General features: G+C 41.9%; 1 protein-coding gene across 1 annotated transcript; it reads left to right on the top strand.

Moving 5' to 3' along the window:
• The first annotated feature begins 3,076 nt into the window (after window positions 1-3,076).
• Window positions 3,077-19,287, top strand: FAM3B (FAM3 metabolism regulating signaling molecule B). The gene is made up of 8 exons (XM_044442383.1): window positions 3,077-3,299; window positions 6,476-6,619; window positions 8,191-8,314; window positions 9,705-9,763; window positions 11,213-11,263; window positions 13,294-13,381; window positions 13,689-13,821; window positions 18,836-19,287. The coding sequence occupies exons 1-8, from the start codon at window positions 3,281-3,283 to the stop codon at window positions 18,926-18,928; spliced, it is 711 nt and encodes a 236-aa protein (XP_044298318.1). The 5' UTR covers window positions 3,077-3,280; the 3' UTR covers window positions 18,929-19,287.
• The last annotated feature ends 830 nt before the right edge of the window (window positions 19,288-20,117 follow it).

Here is a 20,117-nt window from a genome sequence, read left to right as displayed (position 1 = left end):
AGAAATCAGGAAGCTTGTCTGGGCGATGTCAGGGGGTACCTACTGATAGAGTTTAGTAGGTACCAACTCTGGTCAATGACATAAAGAGGCTCCAGATGGGCCTTTTCTGGCTTCTCCTGAGAGCTGTCAAAAGGCAAGCTGCCAAGGGAAAGTGAGGGTGCAAGTGATCTTGCTTATGAAAAGCATGTGATAAGATTTATGCCCCCTTCATGGTACAATCCTAACTTTTTATTTTGTCCTGACAATTCTGAGGGTGATACACATTTTACACTTTTTCCTGAGATTCTAGCAGCTCAGGAAAGTACAGAACTATTCTCATCCCTTTTTCTGGGAGAAAGAAGATGTGGGGAAAATCCTGAGCACCCTTTAAAATGGGGTTTTGACAGGGCAACGGGTTACTTTTGATAGGAACATATTGCTATCTTGTATTGCAGTCTTCAGGAAAAATAGGTAAAGGGACAGAAAGCCATTGGAAGCCAAAAATGATTCATAATTGGGTAGAGGATGCAGTGCCCCCTGTAGGAGAACTAGGGAGAAAGGAAGGGACAAACAATCCACATTAGGTGCATTATGTTCTTCGTACAAGAAACTCACTGCGGCGCATTGCCAGGGTAGATTGGCATATTGCAAATGCACACAGGCTTTCAGACAAATGAGACTGGAGAAATCACTGGGAGAAATCCTGGTCTTGCTGAAATCAGTGCCTATTCAGAATGTTTAGTCTGCAAATCTAAAGCTGAGTATATATCACACAAGGTGGCGATCTTGCACAAACTTCCAGAGGGCACACTTTTAAAAAACCCTGTTCCTTATTTAAAGTTAATGCCCAAAGCATTGCCATTTAAGCAGCCTGCAACTATAACATAAATTCATAATACAAAAGAATGTCGAGGCATAAACTACAACAGACCATTCTGTTCTGCTCTTAGGGAAGGTTCACGATGTAATAGATCTTCAGGGCTACTCTTTTGTTCTGGTTTTCATTTGGAAATAAATGATTTCAAGGATAGATTTTTACTTAGAAATGGGGTCTATATAATTATTTTTGGCCTAACTATAAAAAGCCTATATTATTTATAAAACAAACTTTTTTCTTGCAAAGTCCTGAAAAAAGAGCATTGTTTTTCAAGGTGTTTTAGAAATTAAAACATTCATAAAATGTAAACAGTGTAGGTACAATCCCATCAGGATGCTACTGGGCCCCCAGACTTAGAGGCTTACATGCTTTTGGTGCAGAGCAGGAGTAATGGAAATGATCTTTGCTTCTCCATCCTTCCAGTGCATGCTCGCTAGCCAGACTTTTTCACTTGTCTAGTTGCAGTGTTTTGGAAGTGGAGTGAGGGAGGCTGGACTTGCTTCAGAATATCTCAACCTCCCCAGTTTGGCCCCTCTTACAGAAATACCCTCTTTTACCACCCCCCAAGCTTGCATTCCTAATCCCACAAAGGAGCTGTAGTTCTTTCCACACTGGTTATTTCCTTGAACAGCTGGAATTAATTAACAACATTCCAAGACCTGATAAAGCATTTAAAGTAAGAAGCCTGATGATACAGTGCAATATGTCTGATAGGAGAGGCAAGTCTTACCTTGGCATTGAAAATATGACAACCTGAGTCCCAGGTAGACCTCATCAAGAGGAGCATTTCAAACTGGGGATTACTGCTAAAAAGGACCCATCTCTTCCTTGTTACCATCCTCTGGTCCTCCTTCACTATTTCACTAAGTTAGTGCCCCTTCGTCTGATCTTTATCGGGTTTGAAACATGCTACGCTTCATTTTAATGCAGTCAAGTGGTGCTCAGACTCCTCAGAACAACTCTTTTGTGAGTCAATTAATGATAATGATAATGATGATAATATCCTGCCTAAACTCTGTTCCGAAGGAGATGATAATAATTCTAGCTTTAGAAATGCCACATACTGAATGAGCTACAACACATACCTGGGAGTAAGTCCCCCAGAACTCAGTAGAACTTTGGGTAGACATAAGAACCATGCTGGTTGAGACCAAGGTCCATCTAATTCAGCATTCTGTTCCCATGGCGGCCAACCAGCAGGCCATGGGAAACCGATAAGCAGGGCAGGCACACTGCCTCTGATACCAGAGTTCAGATTTAGCATTGATAGCTTTCTCCTTCATGAATTTGCCCCATCCCCTTTTTAAGCCATCCAGTTTGGTGGCCATCACTACATCTCACGGAGGTGATTCCATAGATGAACGGTGTGCTGTATGTTTTATTTGTTCTGCATCTCTTACCAAGCAGTTTCATGGGATGGGCTCTTCTTTGCTGTTCCGTGCTGTCCTTCACAGCCCTGCTCAGCTCTTGTAAACTGAAGGCTGTGGCTGAGGGAGAAATATGTCTCCTTATCTGCTCTCTGTATATTTCTGTATTATTCTGCATATTTCTCTGTCATGTCTCTTCTTACTCACCTTTTTCCTAAGCTAAGCAAAGCAACAAACCCACTGTTGCAACCTCTCTTGGAAGGGGACTCGCTCCAGCCCCTAGATGAGTTCAGTTCCTATTTCTCCAATTCTGCAGGGTTTGCACCGTAAGGCAAAAGAAAAGCTTGCGGAAACGCTAGGACGCCTTCTGCAACCCTGCGCCCTCAGCGGAGTACAAGTTACCATCAGGCTAGCGGGGTCGGGGCGGATGAGAATTGTAGTCCAGCACTTTTGAAAGGTGCCAGATTGGAAAAGGATGAGACAGCCCAACGCTGTGACAGACCTAGCCTATTTCTGAGGCTTGCATATCTGCAGCACATGAGGGAGCGAGCCAGGCTCCCTTGAACACAGCCGGGTTTACTTGCGAAGAATCACGCCCCTGATTTCTCCGCGTGGCGGGTGAAGATGTATATTTGCAAAGCCTGTTTTTCCGGACAGGGCATCGGGCTTAACTTACTGTCACCTCGTTCGTCACAAAGGCTCCAGAGTAACTCCCTTTCCCCAGCGCGTCTCGTTTCCACCCTCCCGGATGGTGGTGCACCTTTCCGGCAACTCCTGTTCCCGCAAGAAGACGCCTAGCCCTCGGCCCCCTGGCGGGGAAACGGCTCCGCGCTGCCGCCTTTCCCTCCGCTCCAGCGGCGGTGACTTAGGGCGTTGACAAGGCCGCAGGCAGGTGTCGCAAAGGCAAAGGGGAAAAAAGGTCAAGCCGCCTCCCTCCGCAACTACCGGCACAAGAGACGGAGTGCCAAAATCTGACCACGTCCTTTCCTTGTCTGCAGTTGCACACAGAAAATCGGGAAGCGGCGGGAACCCCCGCCAAGGCGCGCCGTTGCTGAACATGCGAATGGGCTGCAACAGTGAGTAGTACAGGCACCAACTTTCTCCGTGTCCTCCGATTCCCGTATGCCGGGCCTTGCCGTTTTTTCGAGCCACCCTCCTTGACTGGCGGGGCTCTTTCTCTTTCCCCTTAGGGCGCAAATTCGCTTGCCCCTCTCGCTCGGGACTTACTTTGCAGCGCGTAGCCTCTGAGCCTTCCTAGTAGCAGTTCGGTGGGAGGGGCGTGATTCGCGGTGGGATGCTTTGACATCCCTCGGTTTAGAAAGTAAGCCCTCTCCTAGGGATAGAGGGAATCGGTTCTGTCTGACAGAGGGTGTTGCAATGGAGCCTCTTGCCGGGAATCGGGTACGGTATATGGAAGTGTTTTTTCTAAGTACTCTTGATAGCTGTATGTATTCCCTTCCGTGGAGGAGGCAGCTGTAATACCAGCTGCTGGGAAACATAAGCAAGAGAGTGCTTTGCACTCATGTCCTGCTTAGGAGTTTCCCAGAAGCATCGGGTGGATCGCGGCGGGAAAAGAATGCAGGACTACCTCGATTTTCTTTCCGATCCCGTGGTTTTTGCATATCGGTAATATTTCCTTATAACTTCCTTGGGTCGCCAGACAGTGTAACTTTTATGAGAGTATTCCTTCTCGAATCATGGGAATGGGGATGAAGTTGAACTGTCATTTGTATTCTGCTGCTCAGGAAAAGAATTAGCAATCATGAGAGTGCAGATTAAAATGCTGGTCTACCAGGGTTGCAGACCTGAATCTTTCATTTGGCACTTGCTGCATCCCCCTCCTGTCCGTGAGCACTTGCTGAAACAAAGGTCCTGATTATCTCATGCACCTAGATGAAGTGAAGCCCATACGGGCTTCACCTCCTCCCACTGTCACCCTTCAGGAATCGTCCTGCATGACGTTTTTCCCTGAATTGCTCTCCTGTGTCCGTATGTCACTTTTTATAAACACTGGTGTCTAAGAGGGGGTCCTTAAAAGCACCCTTTTCAGAACATGTAAAATAGCATATGCAGATTTGTGCTTTTAAAAAAGTTTTATCCTGTGTACCTGAACTCTAGATATTTGTATATACTTTAGCTCCCCCGTGTGTGTCATTTTGGTTCAGATACTTCCAGTGCAGATATTTTGCTACCTCACTTAGACACTTCCTGCAATTGTGCACTTCCTTGTATTCTCGCAAAGATTCTTCTTTTCCTGTAGCTCTTTGTATTTTTCAGTTTCATTTTGGTCTTATTCTATACTCACAGCTCCTCCAGAGAAAGGAGGAGAAAGACTGCAGTCCATTAAGGGCTTTGCTCTTTGCACCTACCTGCCTTGCTTCACCCTAAGATTAAATAGCTGCCACAAAAAGGAATTGTGAGAGGGTTGGACCACTGAGTATAGTTATAAACTTTATGAGTGGCAGATGGTGATTGCTGTCAGCCTTGAGACCAGTTTTGGTGTGAAAGGCTTTACTGTACCATGAACACAGTGAAAAAGAATTTGTGGTCCACTGGGTGAAAACTTTTCCAAGATGACTGTTAATTGGGGAAGATACAAGTTGCATCTGATGTCATATTCTTTCTGCACCTTAAGAGCATTTCTGTCATCACTGCACCAATTGCACATATTGCTATAATTTGAGCAGTGTGGCTTGCCTTTTGTTCTATATTCTCCAGGAAGATTCTCACGCTTGTATTGCTCTAGAAGTCATAATCTCACACTTAGTCTTTGGCATGGTTGAAGACTTGCACAGAATTATCAAGAGAGCATAAGATTTCCCACTGTTCTTTTCCTCTCTCCTGAAGCCACCTCTCATTTAAGAAGACTGTCTGCATGGAAGTAAATTTGGCACTTCCTCTTGGAAAAAGTCTTCTGCAAAACACATTGGAAACAACTTTCTTCTTTTAGTTCCTGTGAAGACAGACATATTTGCAATCAACTGGGATATTCTGCAGGGGCAGTGGGCCTACTTAGACTCTTGGCTAAGTAGCCAGCATGTCCAAAATACTGAGAATTTAAGGACATTTTTCCGCCTAACGTGCATAGGATCTCCCAGATTTTAAAGGAGAGTGCATATAGTCAGCACTATGTAATGTAATCTGAGATTCTCACACACTCCTTATACCATCTTATTCCATGAGTGAGACTGGCTAGATAGGCATGTAGAAGGTGGACACAGACTTTCTGCACCTTTATTGCCATTGTGACCACTGCCACGTGCACCAAATTTGGTTGGTCCAGCAAATAATCTACAGGCGCACTTTGGCAGTTGTTGATACATTTCTTTGTCCAAAACCATAGAGTTACTCTTTAATTTTATGCATAGTTCTACTTACATGAATGAGATGATTGCTGGATAGTGTGTAGAAGGTGAACTAGAATTAGGATGGTCAGTTTAATCGTAGTCATATTGTTTGTATAGTTTTTCTCCATACATTACACAACAAAGCATTACAAGGAACACAAATATAATCACATTAGCAATAAATACCCTAATCTGGATAATAATATTTTGGCACAGGTAACTATATTAATATAATTTATTATATAATGTGTTGGCATAGGCACCTTCTATGAGTCTCTGAGAAGATTTGTACACTTTTGTGTTGATTTTTCAATCACTGTTTTTGCTAACCACAAACACAGATTTGATTTCTATCATGTGAGGGTCTGGTAAGATCCAGTGATACACAAAAAAACAGATGTACTTTAATCCTGCGTAATATCAGTCCTGATGGTCGGAATAATAACTGGGATTTGTTGCAGCTTTGTCCTAGTGCAATAGCTCTATTCATCTGTTAGGTCTACATGCACTGAAGGAGGAAACAAGCTCATTGCACCATTTCAACTCCCAACCTTGGCACATTCAACTGTATGAAAACATGAACTTTACAAAGCATGGTAGAGTGTCCTTTAACAACTAGGGCTGACATTGCTGACTTTTTATTTGGAAGTAAATTAACTGAAATTGGTGGGACTTAATTCTTCATGAACATCTATAGTGACTGACCCACTTAAAAGCTGTTCACTGCTGTACCAGCCTAAGTAAAATAACAGATTGTCATCTGTTTGGTGTCTTGTATCTTTTGGGACCATCTCCTGAGTTACATGAGTGTTAAAATATTTTATAGAAATGTAGTCTAAATGTTGGGCATTTTTCCTTTCCAGAGTCTAGGCCAATGAAGATTTTCTCATCTCTTTCTTTTTCAGATTTTGTAAAGCTAGCAGGATTTATACTGGCATCTCTCGGTGCCTGGTACATGGGATCTCTATTTGCATATATGGTACCTGAAGAATCACTCATATCAACTTTTGACAATCTTCAGAATCTTGGAGAAAAACCAAAGCTTAAGGGTATGTGTTCACATTCTGCTGCACATATTTTAAAATGCATTGCCTTTTAACTTGCCTTTTTGCCGAATGGTTACTGCTTACTCCTGTGCTACTTCAAGTATGAATGATTTCTCAAAGATGCTGAGCATTGGTCCTGAGAATTCTTTTGCCTGGTCCTTTATTACTCTAGGATGAAGTTAATCAGGTCCTGGGGATCTGAACTTGTTCAGAGTAATGAGATCCTCCTTGACCAGTTGCCTATCAGTCTTAACCCTATATAACCTCTTTTGGGAGAACACTGAGCCAAAGTAGGAATTGAGCATTTCTGCCTTTTCTCTATCATCTGTTATGATCTTGCTATCTTCACTGGTAGTGGAACACCATCTCTTTCTGCTGTTTTCTACTATGGATATATCTGAGGAAAAATTTGTTTGTTGTGTTTGGGTTTCCTCACTAACCTCAGCTCAATCTCTCCTGATCCATCCTTGCAATTCTGTGCTTCCTGCATTTCATCTTCCTTTGTAGCCTCGCCTTCCATCCACTTCCTTTAGGTCCCCCGCCCCCCCTTTTTTCTTGTTCTCAGATCTTCTCTAAGCTTTATCTGAAGGCACATTGGCTTCTTTTGTTGTCTTCTACCTTTTCTTCTTTTTGTAATTGTTTGTGATTGAGTCTTCAGAATTTCCTTTAAAAAATCCCACCAGTGTTGGACTCCTTTTTTATTATAATTTCTTGCCAGCAGACCAATATCAGAATAATATTGAGTTTATTAAAATTGGTTTTCCTAAAATCTAGGATATGCACTTGGCTACACTCAGTTTTCACTTCCTTTAGAATCAAAAATTCAAATACAACATGGTCACTTTCCCTCAGAGTTCTTCTAACTGTATCCACTAGATCATCCTTGTTGGTTCGAAGTAAGTCAAGGATAGGTGATCCTTTAGTGCCTTCCTCCACTTTCTGTAGCAAGAAGATATCAGCCATGCAAGTCAGAACTTCATTGGAAGATCCCTGTTTGACAGGATGTGTCTCCCACCAGATACTGGGCAAATTGAAGTCCCCCAACTACATCACGCCTCCTCGAAACATTGGCAATGTGGTTTTCGAAAGATTGTTCTCCTTGATGTTTGGCAGTAGAGTCCAACCATCATGTTCTTCTTCTTTGCTCAATTCTTGTTTATCCAGATGCTCTTGATGGGGTAATTTAGCTTATCTTCCTGTAATTCTGTGCACTTTTAACATATAACATGTCCCACATCCCTTTGTATTCCTTCTGTTCTTCTGAACAAGTTACATCCTCCACTTTCTGAATTCCAGTCATAGGACTCATCCTACCAAGTTTCAATTAAATCTGTCAAGTCATATTTGCCCTCCTGTATTAAGACTTCAGGTTCATGCAGTTTGCTTCCAATACTCTGGGCATTAGACACTGGAGTCCATGTGCATTCGATACACAAAAATGTAAAATGATTTAAACATTGAAAACAAATGCAATAAAACTAGAACTTGATATACTGTTTTAAACAGACACGTGTAACTCCTAATTTTCAAGTTTGAATGATGGTACCAAGACTTCCTCTTTGTTTTCATTGCAGTGCCCCCCCCAAAAAGGCTCAAGTGTGACCACTGGTCTCCGTGCCAGTCTGGAAGCTATGCTTTTCGCTTACTCAGTGGTGGGGGCACAGAGAAGCTGGCAAAAATCTGCTTTGAAGATGAACTGTGAGTACCAAATATTGTGTGGGGGGAAGCTCCTCTTCTTCAATAGTTTAAAGTGGGTTGACACAAATATTGCATTAGTGTGTTGAATAGTTAATTTCATCACAGGCAGCAACATTGCATTCTCTTATTGCTTTGCTGGCAGAAACACAACTTGAGATGACACCGCTTTCTCAGTCCACTTAAATCATTTATCAGATTTGCCCTGTCTCTATGTATTCTAATTTTCTGCCTGAAGAAGGGGCACTGGCTGTTCCTGGAAGCAGTTAGCCTATAATGGTGGCAAAATACATGATGAATCTTCAGAAAGAAGTGTGGTAGGAAGGAGCTGTTTAGCCAGAGTTAAGAAAGGGAGATGGTCTTGAGTGCACCAGACTCTTTATCACCATGCTTTCCCCTTTCATAGTTTGCATATTTTGTTGTTCTCTATTGGCTGTTGTAAAGAATACATTTTCCTACCAGAAATTAAGGGTGTTAATTCAGCTTTTCCTAGAAAATCTGCTGTGTTAAAATGGTTTTTTGTGATTCTGAAGCTTCCAGCTCCCTCATCTGTTAAGCCATTTATTTCAAAATTATGGACCAGGAGAAGCAGAGTTGGAGTCGGAAGCAATTCTTCCGCAACTGGAGTTAGAGTCACAGTTGGTAAAAATGTACTGATTATGCCTCCTAATAAATTTAAATTGCAATATAAATAATATGATGAAATTTCCTGTTTCACAGATAATTTGCCTAACTTATTTTTCAGGTTATATTTTCAGGATATATGAAAATATATATATTTCATATATGAGTGAATGGTTAATGGTTCTATTGTTGATATTTTATTGTGTACACTGTCCAGAGCACCATGTGGCTATTGTGAAGTTATACAAAAGTGTTAAATAATAATAATAAGAATAAAAATGGTGCCCCATGAAAAATTCACAATGGCAAAAAAGTGTCAATAAAGTTGGCTGTTTCTGAACAGTTTACAATAACAACAGATGGGAAATATTATGTGTATTTACTATGTGTCATTTACTAAGTTTAATCTTTTCTTTAAAATGTAATGTTACTGATTGTTTGTAATTTCTTTAATAAATAAACTAAAACAGCCACCATAGCATAGCTATAACCTTTAGACCCAAACTTTAACAGGTTAGGGTTCTAAAGTAGCTTGATGATTCACCTTGGCAGTGATCAAATACCTTGTAGGTTGAGTGCTTTCAGTCATTATAGGAAATAACTAGTATACTCCTATACTGAGATATAATAAAGGAGTTAGAGTTGGAGTCAAAGGTACCATAAATTGTGGAGTTGGTGTCGAAGGTTTTCTATATCAACTCCACACCCCTGCACAGGAAAGTCCTGTGTGACATACTTCCCAGACTGATGCTTTATATTTCAATTTCAGACTCATTAGTGAAGAAAGGGGGAATGTCGGAAGAGGAATCAATATTGCCATTGTGAACTGTAAGTAAACTCTAAAAGGGCACAGGCCTCGGGCCACACATGTGAGCTGTCTTCTGTTCTCCAGCAGGACTTCACCAACTTCTTCGCACCCTTGGTATGCCCACCCCATCTCTCCAGAGGCTCTTCCATCCCCCTAGAGCAGAGGGCTGCAGAGGGACTCATTTCTGCCAGCCGTGTTCACTCCACTGGTGGATAGGCACCATTCACCACTGTATACAATTGTGCATTTTTAAGCTGCTATGTCCAGACTGAAATATTGAACTAGTAGCGCTCAGAGGCTACAAAACAGAACTTTGAACCAGGACTTGCTCAGCTGAAATGCCCATGCCTTTCACTTGCTATGCAATCTTATCGCAGCCTACATGCCTTGTGGTATTATCTAGAATGTATTCTGAAATGTGCTATGTAAAGAATGTTTTTAAACTGTTTTGCAATGTATTTGGAAGATGTTGGGGCAGATATCCTGATTTTGCAATATTTTATTCTTACTTATTTTACTTAGTAGTTTCATGCTTTATAATTGATAAAAATCACAGGGCAGATTTTGATAATCTGCAGGCAACTGCAGAATGGATTTTACTTGCAACTATTTTGAATATCAGTTTCAAACTTGGGATTTTTGAGTGGACTAGGGCACAATTCTATGCATGTATAGACAGAAAAATGTCCTATATCTCCCAGCATACCAGCCAAGAAATTTATTGCATAGGATTACCCCCTTGACTGCATTTCACTTTTACTGCTCAGCTAAAAAATGCCCACAGGTCACCGCATTCAGATTTAGGACTCACCACATAAAAATGTCTTGCAAAGGAAGCAGAGATGTAATCTTGTGCACATTTAGAAAAAAAAATCCCTTCCAGAATGACTATAGGACATTTTCCTGTCTAAACATGCAACACCTTAAGTGTTTCAAGTGAAATAAAATGTTTTTGAATTAAATCTAGATAGTGAAAACACCTAAGCCAGTCATGAAGCCAGTAGGAAGGCAGAATGTGGGAATCATCTCATTATGAAAGTGCCTTGGATTATATGGGTAATTTCTTAGGGAATCAACTAGCTCGAATGCATCAAAGATGATGTAATATTTGTTAGTTTTATTTATTAATTTTATGCATTTCTGTTGTTAATGTTGGTATGTTTTATCCATCCAGAGCTTCTGGATCAGGTTAAAATATAAAGAAAGCAGCCAGAGTTGTGTTTGGGCAGTAACGGTGAGAGTAACTGTCTTGTGGCCACAGGAGTTGCTGCTCAGGATCTTTTTATCATTCTGCTCAACGGCTGCTGTAAAGGCCTGCTCAGACTGATGTGCTGAACTGCACATGGGCACATCCCTCACAGCTCTGGGCATTCCTAACTGTGCAAGTTGCAGCTTATGGAAAATAACAGAAAAACCTTTTCCCTCCAATCTACTTTCCCATTTTTAAAAATTCTTTTCCTTTCTTTTAGATAACACTGGAAAAGTCATTTCTACAACATATTTTGACCTATGGGGAGGAGGTAAGGTAAAAACTTGTGCTCAATGTCAGCATATCGGAATGGCTGCTGTTAAACATGCAGTCACAGAGCAGCAATGGCAGCTATAAAATATCACTAGTGTTAGAATGCCTCTTGTCAAGAGCGTGTGATTTTGGTTTTTTTTTTTTTAACCTTTAATTTTTTTTAAAACAATCTTCCAGTAACAATCAAGCACACACAAAAACAGGTTGGTACATGCCTCTTGCATGTTGACTAAATGCTAATAAATGTCTAATACGATAAAGGTTATATAACGTATCATTTATCAGAAATATAAACAGAGGATATATGCTAAAACATATCCGTGTTGCAGTTACAAAAAGAAAAATACAAAAAGTTACAAAAAGAAAATAAGCAGAAAAAGAAAAGGATTGATTTATGCCAGTAAGTCACTCTGTAGGTGACAACACCATGTGTGTACTTGTTTGATACAGTCCTCTCTGAAAACTCTCGAAGTGCAGTCTGAATATTGTTTCTCATCTTGTCCCTAAATGTGCTCCTTCATTTATGAAAGGGGCTTTATCCAGCAGAGGCTTCCATGAACAGAAAGAGCGGGAGCTGGTTTATGCTACTTTCCACCTATACTTGTCTGCACAGTCTCCAGACAGCCTGGTTGATGGTATGGTCAATGCAAAGGGAAGGAGGAATCTCTTTCCCTCTTTCCACATGTGGAAGCTGAGAGTGTTCTTTTCCAAGAGTAGAACCCTCCTCCCAGATTTCTTGTGACTGCCTTTTGTCTGAAAAGAACAAGAAACATCCGTGCTTTATTCTGTATGAACAGCAGAGCCAAACAGAATAATGTCTAAACTGACACTGTAAACAAAACACTGCCGAAATTATAGAATCCTGTCCCCAGAGAGGCCCTGTCTAGTGCCAACTCTGACAGATGTTTGGTACCAGGTTAAGATATTCCTCCCAGGCTTTTCAGAGGGTAATACAAGGTCCTGTGATCTTTATGGTTGCTTGTTAAAGGTGTGTATGTGTGTGTGTTGTCTGTTTATATATAAATATGTTTCTATTATGTATACAATTGTAAATCTTGGTAAACCTCCCCAAGAGCTTTGGCCATAGGGAATGGTATGGAAATATAATAGAATTCAATGAAATGAAGTGTAGAAATTACATGAGGGAACAAAAAATAACCAAACAAAGGTAAGCAAGTGTAAAATGATGCGTGTTGGGTCAAAAACTCCAACTTCAAGTACAGGGTGATGGGATTTGAGCTAGCAGTGCCTGAGCAAGAAAAGGATCTTGGAGTAGTGGTGGACAGCTCAGTGAAAATGTCGGCCCAGTACACAGCTGCTGTGAAAAGGGCAAATTCCCATGCTAGGCATAATTAACAGAATAGAAAATAGAACTTCCAAGATCTTATTCCTCTTATACAAATCTTTGGTATGACCACACTTAGAATATTGAGTTCACTTCTGGTCACCTTACCTGAAAAAGGACATTAGTGAGTTGGAAAAAGTACACAGAAGGGCAGCAAAAATGATCAGGGGGTTGGAACAGACTGTTTAACTTAGAAAAAAGGTGAGTGAGAGGAGACATGGCAGAGGCGTTTAACATAATGCATGGAGCAGAGGAAGTAGAGAGAACCCAAGTTCCTCCCATGAAGCTGGTTGGTGGGAGGGTTAGGACAGATAAAAGGAAGTGCTTCACACAATATATTGTTAAACTATGGAATTTTCTCCATGGGAGGTGGTGATGGTCACTGATTTGGATGGCTTTAAAAGGGTATTGGACAGATTCATAAGGGAGGAGGCTTCAATGGCTACTAGCCTTGCTGGCTCTGTGCTACCTCCTTGACCAGAGGTGGCATACCTGCCTGCACCAGTTGCTGAGCAGCTGGGCAGGAGGAGGTCTTGCACCCATCCTGCTTGAGGGTGCCTGTGGGCAGCTGGATTGCAACTGTGTGTACAAAGTGCTGGACTGGCTGGACCTTGGGTCTGATCAGCATTGCTTTTCTTATGCTCTTATGTTCTAACTAAATCATTCTTCTCCCACACAAACAGATTATTCTGAAGCAATGGCTGATTTTATCAGAAAGGCCCCACAGGGATCTCTGCTGTTTATGGTGACCCATGACGAAGGAAGCACCAGGTAAGCAAACAAAACAAAGTCCCTGCTTTTAAGATAATCAACAGTTCTGCCTTACAGACTTGTAGAAAGAAGAAAAGAAATGGCTTTCTTCACTTTATATATTGGTAGTGCATTCAGTAGTTCTGCCCATTTACACAACTTTTCATCAAGGAATTAGAAGAGCATTTGACCCCTCTTTATCTCTGTCTTGAAGCAGAAGCTGCCATTCACTGTTCCTGGACACTGCGTCCTAGACTCTTGAGATAAGGGATTGGTCATGGCTTGCTAAGAAGGCATCATGAGATTATCCTGTACATGTGTCTCACAGGTTAAAGGAGAATGGGAAAAAGGCAATAGCAGAACTAGGAAGTAAAGAAATATGGAACCTGAAATTCAGATCAAGCTGGGTCTTCATAGCTGCTAAGGGGTTTAAGCTGCCAGAAGACTTGGAAAAGGAAAAGGTAAGGCTTTTTAAAGTTAATAAATCCAAGTTAGAATACACCCCTGTGATTGCTTGCTGTGTGCGATTAAAAGTTGTGCCAGTCATCTCCAAGAAGGATTCTCCTCATTTTTATTCAGTCTGTTCTGTTCTTTTTAGTTGTATCCGGACACAAGCCTATGAACATTATCCCTCACTTTCTATGAAAGAAAAACTGCTCTACCAAATGTCTGCCTGAGGCTGTAGTCAAAGACAGGAGCAGAGCCAGTTTTTTAAAAAGTGACATGGCCAAACAAATAGGACATTAGTTGTAAATCTGCAATAAGTATGTGCTCTTTACAAAACAAATGGCTGTCATAGCTGTGTAAGGATTAGCCCCACTCTTCTGTCAAGGTACTGCTAAAAATTACTGCTTGCAAGAACTGCTGTTAGTCCAGGGGTGGCATCTCACATTAGCTCCTCTCGGCTCAGAGGATAATCCTTCTGGAGCAGAAGTGATGGGAGGTGCTGCTTCACGGAACAGGTCCTGTCCCTTCAAGGGGAAGCCATTCTCTCTGCTTCCCACCCCCAGAAACTTTAAGAGCAAGGCAGAAGTTGCAGTTTGGAAGCACAGCTTAGGGGAGAGATCCCTGAATTTGTTGCAGTTGCTCAAATGTTTGTATATATGGTTTGAAACGTTGAAATGTTATGCTGCTTTGTGGTATTATATTTTTGTATGTTACTGTATTGCATGCATTGTTGTTAACTGCCCAGAGAGCTTCACCTATTACAGAATGGAAAGGAAAGGACACTGTATTTGCAGCTGTCCAAGGAGAGAGGGTTCTCCTGCAGTAGCTATGTCTATATGTGTGTGTATTTGTAAATGTACACATTCAAGGTGTGTATGAATTGCTTAGATGAAATTAATTTGCCATCATTGTACTTGACTCTTGCCAAGTAGTGATTGGAGACAGGCAGTGCAGAAATGCTCTGTATTCACATTTTGCAGTGTTCACTGGGATGTCTGGTTGAAGCCTATACAGTCGAAGCGGTGGTGGGAGTGGGCATGCAACATGCTAAATGTTTGTGGAATGACACCTGGTGTGCCCCATTTGACCAGAATCACCATGGCTTCCTCTCCCCTTCCTTCCCCCTTGGTCCTCCTGCTTGTATCCCAGTGTCTATTGCAGAAGTAATCCATCTTGTCTCCTCCTCCCTGCTCCATTTGGTACTGGATCTGTCCTGTCCTTTCTTTTTTAAAACCACCAAAAGTGCAATCAGGATCATTTCTTTAATGTTTTTCAGCCAATGAGAACTGTGATACTGCATTTGTTTATATTTATTCATTTATTGGATCTTTTTCACCTGGGCACTCAGACAGCTATTTCCTGGCTGGTTTCAAAGGTGAAAGAGAGCAGTTAGGTGGAATAGATAACATGCATGAGAATGGACATGGCAAGACTGCATCTAGGCTAATTTTGTGCACAGTTGCCAGGAACCGGCAAAGGAAGGTGCGCAAAAATTGGCGGGGGAACATACAATCACTCCCCATTGGCAATGAAGGCTCTTGATTTTACATGTTGAATTGATAGCTCTCAGTGTCTTTCACTGTTTCACCACTTCCCCAAGTCTCCAGCCCAGTGCTTTTTTTGTAAGAAAAAAGGTGCCAGAACTCATGAAATTATTTACCTTTCGCACATAGTCAATCACTGTACACACATCCACACATGTCAGTTGTGTAACAAAACATAACGGTCTCCGCCTGCAGTAAGTACTCAGCGCATGACCACACAACCAATCAAAGGCCGAGCAGCGCCATCACAACCAGAAGGAACAAAGTATGCATGCATCGGACTCGACACACAAGCGGCCCGCATGCACCGTTTTAATGATTTTGCCGCCGACCTGCTACGCTCGACAGGGCAATTCAAATCCACATGGACCAAACATCAAATTTTCAAAAGTTACTTTTAAAACTTGGAAAATCTGTTGAAAAAAGGTGCCGGAACTCTGTTCTGGTGTGTTCTATGACAAAAAAGCACTGCTCCAGCCACTCCACAAAGGGGACACAACAACTTCCACCACCATCACCTTTTCAGGGCTCTTTTTCGGAGCACTTACTGCTGTGGTAACTTGTCAACTGGTCCCTGTGCAAAAATTATCAGGGGCCATATAGTGCAGCTCAGAGGGCTCCTGGTCATTGGGGCAAATGGCAATCTTATTCTTGCACTAATTAAATGGTCATTAACTTGCCATTGTCATCCAGCCATTTTTTTACAGCATGTTATCTAGCAGAAGTGAAGACAGTTTATTTTATCATGGATTGTAATATGCCCTCTTTTCTTTCTACTGATTAATACATCTTACCTGTGGAAATGCAATAGAACAATAGAATAGGTAGCAAAAACTCCATCCATCCATAATAATTGCATACAGCTTACTAGAATAAAAATATAAGCCATTCACATATAAATATAAATCACATCTAAATACACTGTAAAAATTTAAAAGCCAGTGGGTTCTTCTAGATGAGGCTTTTAATGCATAATTATACTACCCCGTTTTCAGAATGTCATAGAGACAGGGAAAGCAAAAGACATTGTCTTCCTGTTGCAGTGCTTCTGCATATTCTGTGCTTTACTTTCCACAAAATAACCATTAAGAGGAAATGGCTGCCTGATGTCTTTTGTACTCTGTCTGGAAGCATCCATGGGGGTGGGGGCACTCTTTATTTTTTGAAATGAATCTGCTGCCTATGCAAGCAGTTAAGCTCAAGATTTACTTTAATAAAAACATCCTGGGAGAAAAAATAATTTGCTGGAGACCTGTTACATATTTGGTTATATGCAGGTTCAGCTGAGGAGAATGTTGCTTTGCCTGGATCTGTTAGAGTCCTCACTGAAAGGCTCTCAACAAAAGGATAACTGGGTTTATTGACTCTCAAACAATCGATATGTGACTTGCGTGATGGAGAGATGTTGCTATGTTCACGCAGCATAACTTGGTTCAAAGTTAGATTGTTCATTGTCAGCTGGTTATCTTAGAAGGGGAGAGAGGATGTGCTTCTCTCTAGAAGAGAGGGAGAGAGAAGGGAGGGAAGGAGCATGTACTCTGCCTTTCCAAATGTGGTGGGAGGAGAAAAATGGGCAGTTGCGTTTTGTTTATGAAATTAAGCATTTTCCTCCCACTCTGGACAGAGCCATGCAATGTTAATGCAGGCAATGTTACATATACCTAGCATAATTGATCTCCCCTTTGAACTCAATTTGCCTGTTTGACTCTTTCCGTCCTGCATGTCTGCTAATAATCCTACTCTGAATCCATAGAGACCACCAGGCACATCAAATGCTTTGCATGCTCAAAAAAGCACCCAGCTTAGGTTTCCCCTTTTGTCTCATGGCATCCAGAGACCCCTCCATCTTTGGGAGTAGGTTTGGGAAGAAGCAGGAACACCACAGACAGTATACCTGGATTCTGTGAAGCAAATTTTTGTATTAAAGATGTGGGTCCTGCAAGGGCACATTGCAGTCCATCCCCCACTCCCTAACGGGCACTCACATTCGAAGCGCAAGCCAATTAGGCTGGAAGTTGGTAGAGGTTAAGCAGGCCAGTTCACTGTTCTCCTGCTCCCTTTTCTTTGTTCTTAATCTTGCTTTTCCAGCAGACACTCAGCACTCCATTGCTCATGGGGACCACTGAGCATGCGCAGTCCTCACTGGGCTGTTTTAGGTCCCCTCCTTTACTACAGTTTTGCTGTATGAAAATGCATGCATTTTCAGTAAACACTGTTGACAAACGTATACATTTGTGTATACTTGCAAGTTTCCAGGTCAATAGAACTCAATATGCTACCATATTTATGGCTAACCTCAATTCTACTTCCAGAATGTGCTGCTGATATGTCAGGTGTGCACACTGATATACATTTGCACACTCACACATATCACACCCCCATACTGTTAAAGTGGGTGGGGAAGTTACTCCAGGTGTTGCCAGTGTCGGGAATGCCTCAATGGCAGCCGCAACAAAGAAAACCAGGCTCAGTTAAGAAAGACCCCTCTCGCCTTGAACTGCAGCAGTTTTATGAAAGATCACCCAGGGTCCCTGCAGTTACTAACAATAGCATGCTACCAGGTAGTGGATCTCACCGCCAACTACAAGCCTTTAGAACATATGCAGAGTATTTTATAGGTTCTGAGTCACATGGGCCCATCTGTTGGACAGTTGATGACGAAACAAGGTGAACACAGTCAGAAGAAGGTGAGAGGTCTGCAGAGGGGGCTCGATACAATGGCATTTGATTGCAGGATATTAACATAAAGATCATGGGATTTTTGTGCATTTTGGCATGCAAATAAGGGCGATTGCAATGCTGTTAACCTGGCAGCCTTACCAATTCTTACTGATCAGTAAAACAATAGCCCTGGCAGCTTCTTATGAAGCCATCAGATCCCACTTCTTAAAGTAACAGGAAATGCCAAACAGGAACCTGGCTTGGAATTCTTTTGGGTGCTTTCTGAGAAAGGGGTGCAGGCATTTTATAACACAAAGACATAAGCATCCCTTTTCTGCCAGGATTTAGCTGAATTTGCCTGACACCAAGAAGGAGATGTCTAAAGGCCCCAACTCCCAGAAACCTTAACTGGTATTGCTGAAGAGGAAAGGAGGCAACTTTAGCTGCTTCTTCTGGTGACCCTTACAGACATTAGAAATGGGGGTGCCATATCAGATGGCAGCCACATGTGTATTACACATAGCTTTATCCTGAATAATCACTACCAAAGGTGGAAAGGAGCAGTATGTTAAAGCAGTGTCCATGCATGGGTTACTCAAATTGGCCCTTTAGAAAGGACAGGGAGCAATAAAATTAGCAAGAACTGGCCTAGTTAAGTGTGCTTTAGTGTTTCCTTTTATCAGAAACTAGCAGTGAGAGCTGTATTCTGGTGTCTGATTCTGAGCACATTTTGTATTCCTTTTCCTTTTTGCCTTTGCATGTTCATCATTAGATTATTTTTAAACTGTCAGCTGAATTGCTGTTATGTGTGTCATTTAAACAGATCAACCATTCTGACAAGGACAAGAACCGATATAATGGATGGCCTGCTGAAATCCAAATAGAAGGCTGTATTCCAAAAGACCTAACTGGCTGAATTATAAAATTAATAAACAGTACAAAACAGGAGAACCCATTTGTCTCTGGGCCACGGGATTGTTGCAAGCAGTAACATGTCTGACATATGTGTTTGTGTATAACCAAGTTGCTTTGTGAGAATACTTGATACAGCTGAAAAACCAAATCCAGTAACCAAAGACTGAAATAGGACAGAAGTCTGTGAAAGAGTCTCATGCTCGTCCGTTCCCTGCCCCTCTTTTCTTTCACTGAAACAGTTTTCAGCCAGAGTCTTGAGGCTAGTAGTTTCATGGATCCTCACTTTATACTTGAATGTTTTAAATATTTATTACATTAACCACCCTGGAAGTAATAAACAGATTTTATTTCATTTTAAAATTTGGCTTTTCTGGTTTTTTTCCTAAATGTGATTCATATGGGAAATACTATTTATGACAATGATATTTGGTTAACGGGAGTTCTTTCAGTTCATTCAGTTAACGGGAGTTCTTTCTATGTCCCCTCATGTGCCAAAATGCTGCGTTAAGTGCCACACCTTTAACAGACATGTTATAAACTGAGGATATAAACTGCACAAGGAGGACGGGAGACAGCATGCAGGAGGAGTTGTTGCCCTCCGCATCAAAGAGGCTGTAGAGTCCAGCAGACCTGAGCACCTGTAAAGAGTCCTACACAGAAGTGCTGTACCTGAAAATTGCTGGCTTCAAAACCATCAGTCTCAGGAGCATGCGGTCCTCCTCCAGACCAGAATGATCAGCATGATCTTGAGATAGGGAATAAAATCAGGGAGGCCTCCACCAATGGAGGAGGTTGTCGTGCATGAAGCCCCGACAAAAACAGTGACTCGCGAGGAGACCTTGCACTTGGCACCCTCCACCCAAGAGTCGCCCCCACAACCCAATGCAGGAACAGCTGAACCAGCTATTGCATCTTCCCCTGAGCCCCAGCTCATTGAGCAAACGCCTGGACCTTTATCAGAGACAGAGAGTCATGAGAAAGAGGCAGAGCAAACTGCCTCCTCCCCTCCTGACGCTGATCTCCCCAAGCCAGAAACAGAAGACACTATAGGTGTCATAGATTTCTGAAAAGCTGAAAACAGTCGTCTTTTACGCAGATTTGAACAAATACAAAGCAGACAACGTAAGAGAGAGGAAAGGCGTGACTTGGGAGAATGATCCCACGTGGGCTAAGAAAGAGAAGCCATTATA

This window comes from Varanus komodoensis, unplaced genomic scaffold (genome assembly GCF_004798865.1).
Source record: "Varanus komodoensis strain SLA01 unplaced genomic scaffold, ASM479886v1 scaffold4, whole genome shotgun sequence".
Lineage (NCBI taxonomy): Eukaryota > Metazoa > Chordata > Lepidosauria > Squamata > Varanidae > Varanus > Varanus komodoensis.
This window is presented reverse-complemented; position numbering and strand designations above follow the sequence as displayed.